Source organism: Besnoitia besnoiti, assembly GCF_002563875.1.
Source record: "Besnoitia besnoiti strain Bb-Ger1 chromosome Unknown contig00180, whole genome shotgun sequence".
NCBI lineage: Eukaryota > Apicomplexa > Conoidasida > Eucoccidiorida > Sarcocystidae > Besnoitia > Besnoitia besnoiti.
In genome coordinates this window covers 1-2,289 of record NW_021704052.1, presented here as the reverse complement: position 1 = coordinate 2,289, position 2,289 = coordinate 1, and the positions used below count along the sequence as shown (strand labels likewise).

At 37.5% G+C, this 2,289-nt stretch overlaps 1 protein-coding gene across 1 annotated transcript; it reads right to left on the bottom strand.

Annotated features, from left to right (window-relative positions):
* Window positions 1–1,613: 1,613 nt before the first annotated feature.
* BESB_032990 (uncharacterized protein) lies at window positions 1,614–1,786 on the bottom strand (the record flags this gene model as incomplete). Its single annotated transcript, XM_029361888.1, has 1 exon — window positions 1,614–1,786. A coding segment is annotated over one exon (173 nt), but the record flags the coding sequence as incomplete, so codon positions are not given.
* Window positions 1,787–2,289: the final 503 nt, after the last annotated feature.

Here is a 2,289-nt window from a genome sequence, read left to right as displayed (position 1 = left end):
TAACGGGACATTAGACCGAACCTGCGATAGATAAATATATCTTGGATGATTGTATATTAGCGGCTAAATGTCAATCAAACATGCGAATTTTAGGTTTTCCATGAAATCTATTTGGAAGAAGAGGCTTGATAGTACTACCGTAAGTACATAATATACAGTCCCAGCAGTAGCGGTTAAACTATAGAAGAGTCGAGTATTATCCATGCATACCAGGCGTAAAAAGCGTTCATCCAGTTACTAAACAGGTGCCAGGCCAACAAGAATCCGATCCGTGTATTCCGTACAGACTAACATTAAGAAGGCGACTACCAAAGTGAATGTCATGATATTCGTACAGCTTGTATACAAATGTTGGTTTTTTCAAATATACGCTGGATACCACTATACTTAATGCAGAGCATAGTTAAGATGATAACTATTGTGGATATAGAACCAATTGAACACCATGTATTAATATAACAAAGATAATCAGGGTAATCTGGTATCCTTCTTGGCATAACGTTGTGTAGTTATATGAAGCGTACATTCCTTAATATCTGGAACAATAGATTATGGTTAGGTAGTGGAACAAGGAGAGCGTCTGTTGTACATCAACACTAGATACTGCTAATACCACTGTAGAGGTATAGTATATAATCCCTGCCCGGTGCAGTAAAATGTAAACGGCGGCTGTATTATGACGGTCCAAAGGTAGGTAAATCCTTGTCGGGTAATTATCGTCGTGCGTGAAAGTTGGTCCGACTCTTCACATGTCGTTTATCTAAAACTTTCTTAAATAGAATTATCTTTGAATATGAGGATCCAGATGGCCCGACGGTTAGACCCTGAGCACCTTACATCCCTTAAATCATATACAGGATCAAATCTTCCTTGAGCGACTCGACAGGCACTAGAGATAGCGTGAAAGCTCTTTTGATTTCCATGAACGGAGTTACATATTAGATTCTCTTCGCTCCCATGGTATTTAGTAAGTTAACATTGAAACGTATCCAGTGTAAAGTTTGAACGTAATCCAGCTTTACCTTCTATGTTGTTATGTTAACCAAATAAGTTTCATCGTTGTTGATATTTCATTGACATGTTGATAACATAAATACTAACAAACCACCGGTTTTGGATGGGATTACTTTTAACACCGCATAATATGCTAAAAAGTACCATTCAGGTACGATATGAAGCGGAGTTACAACCGGTTCACTGGTATGGAGTTATCTGGGTGCGATAATTCAATCAAACCAAAAGCCGTTTGTAAGAAATTAAACCAATTAGATAGGATAGACATTTAGCATCGGTCATTAACATATGAGGATAGAAGGCTACTTTAAGTGCGGAATCAATACCTGCAGGGTTACTAGAACCATTTAAATGTAAATAGAAGATGTGTAATACAATTAGAATGTATACCTCTGGATGTCCGAAGAACCAGAATAGATGTTGATAAAGTACACTATCACCAGAATACATAGAATCATAAAATTCAGTGTTTACGTGTAGATCAAGAAGGATCATAACTAATCCACCAGTAAGAATAGGTAGAGTGAAGACTAACATAAGGGCAGTAAATATGATAGCCCAGATATATAGAATATAGTTCTTAGCACCAGCATTAGAACCCATGAAGACGCAAGTACCAAGGAAGTTAATAGAACTTAAAATACTACTAATTCCTAGTACTGCAAGACCTCCGATAATCCAATCAGTTGCCTCTGGATTTAACACCATCAAGCTAGTACTTAGTGGAGGATACATTGTCCAACCAAGACCACTACCAAACTCGGAACAAATACTTTGAGTTAACAACACAGAACCTAATGGTACTAGAAAATAGGAGATCGCGTTAGTTCTTGGGAAAACGACTTCCGAACCACCAATATATATTGGTACAAGAAGTTACCATATCCTCCGTACAAAGCAGGCATTAAGAACATAAAGATCATAGCTAGGCCATGTATCGTTATTATCACATATAAGTAGCTATCGTCTCTGTACAAATGATCCGCGATCCAGAACTGTTATAACTCAAATCGAATAAACAAAGACATTATAGTTCCTAGAATACTGAAGATGACTCCGGTTATGAGATACAGACAACCAAGTTCTTTATGATTGCAGTACACCACCACCCCACTGGACTGCTTAAGACAGCTAAAAGTGTTGGATTTCAATATCCTACTACATTTAAGATTATTCCACATCGGTTATGTTCTAGGCGTAATATATGGATTCTTGTTCTCACTCATCTTAACAGCGAGAGAAAACTACTACTCAGATGCTAGTCTAATCAGTAGC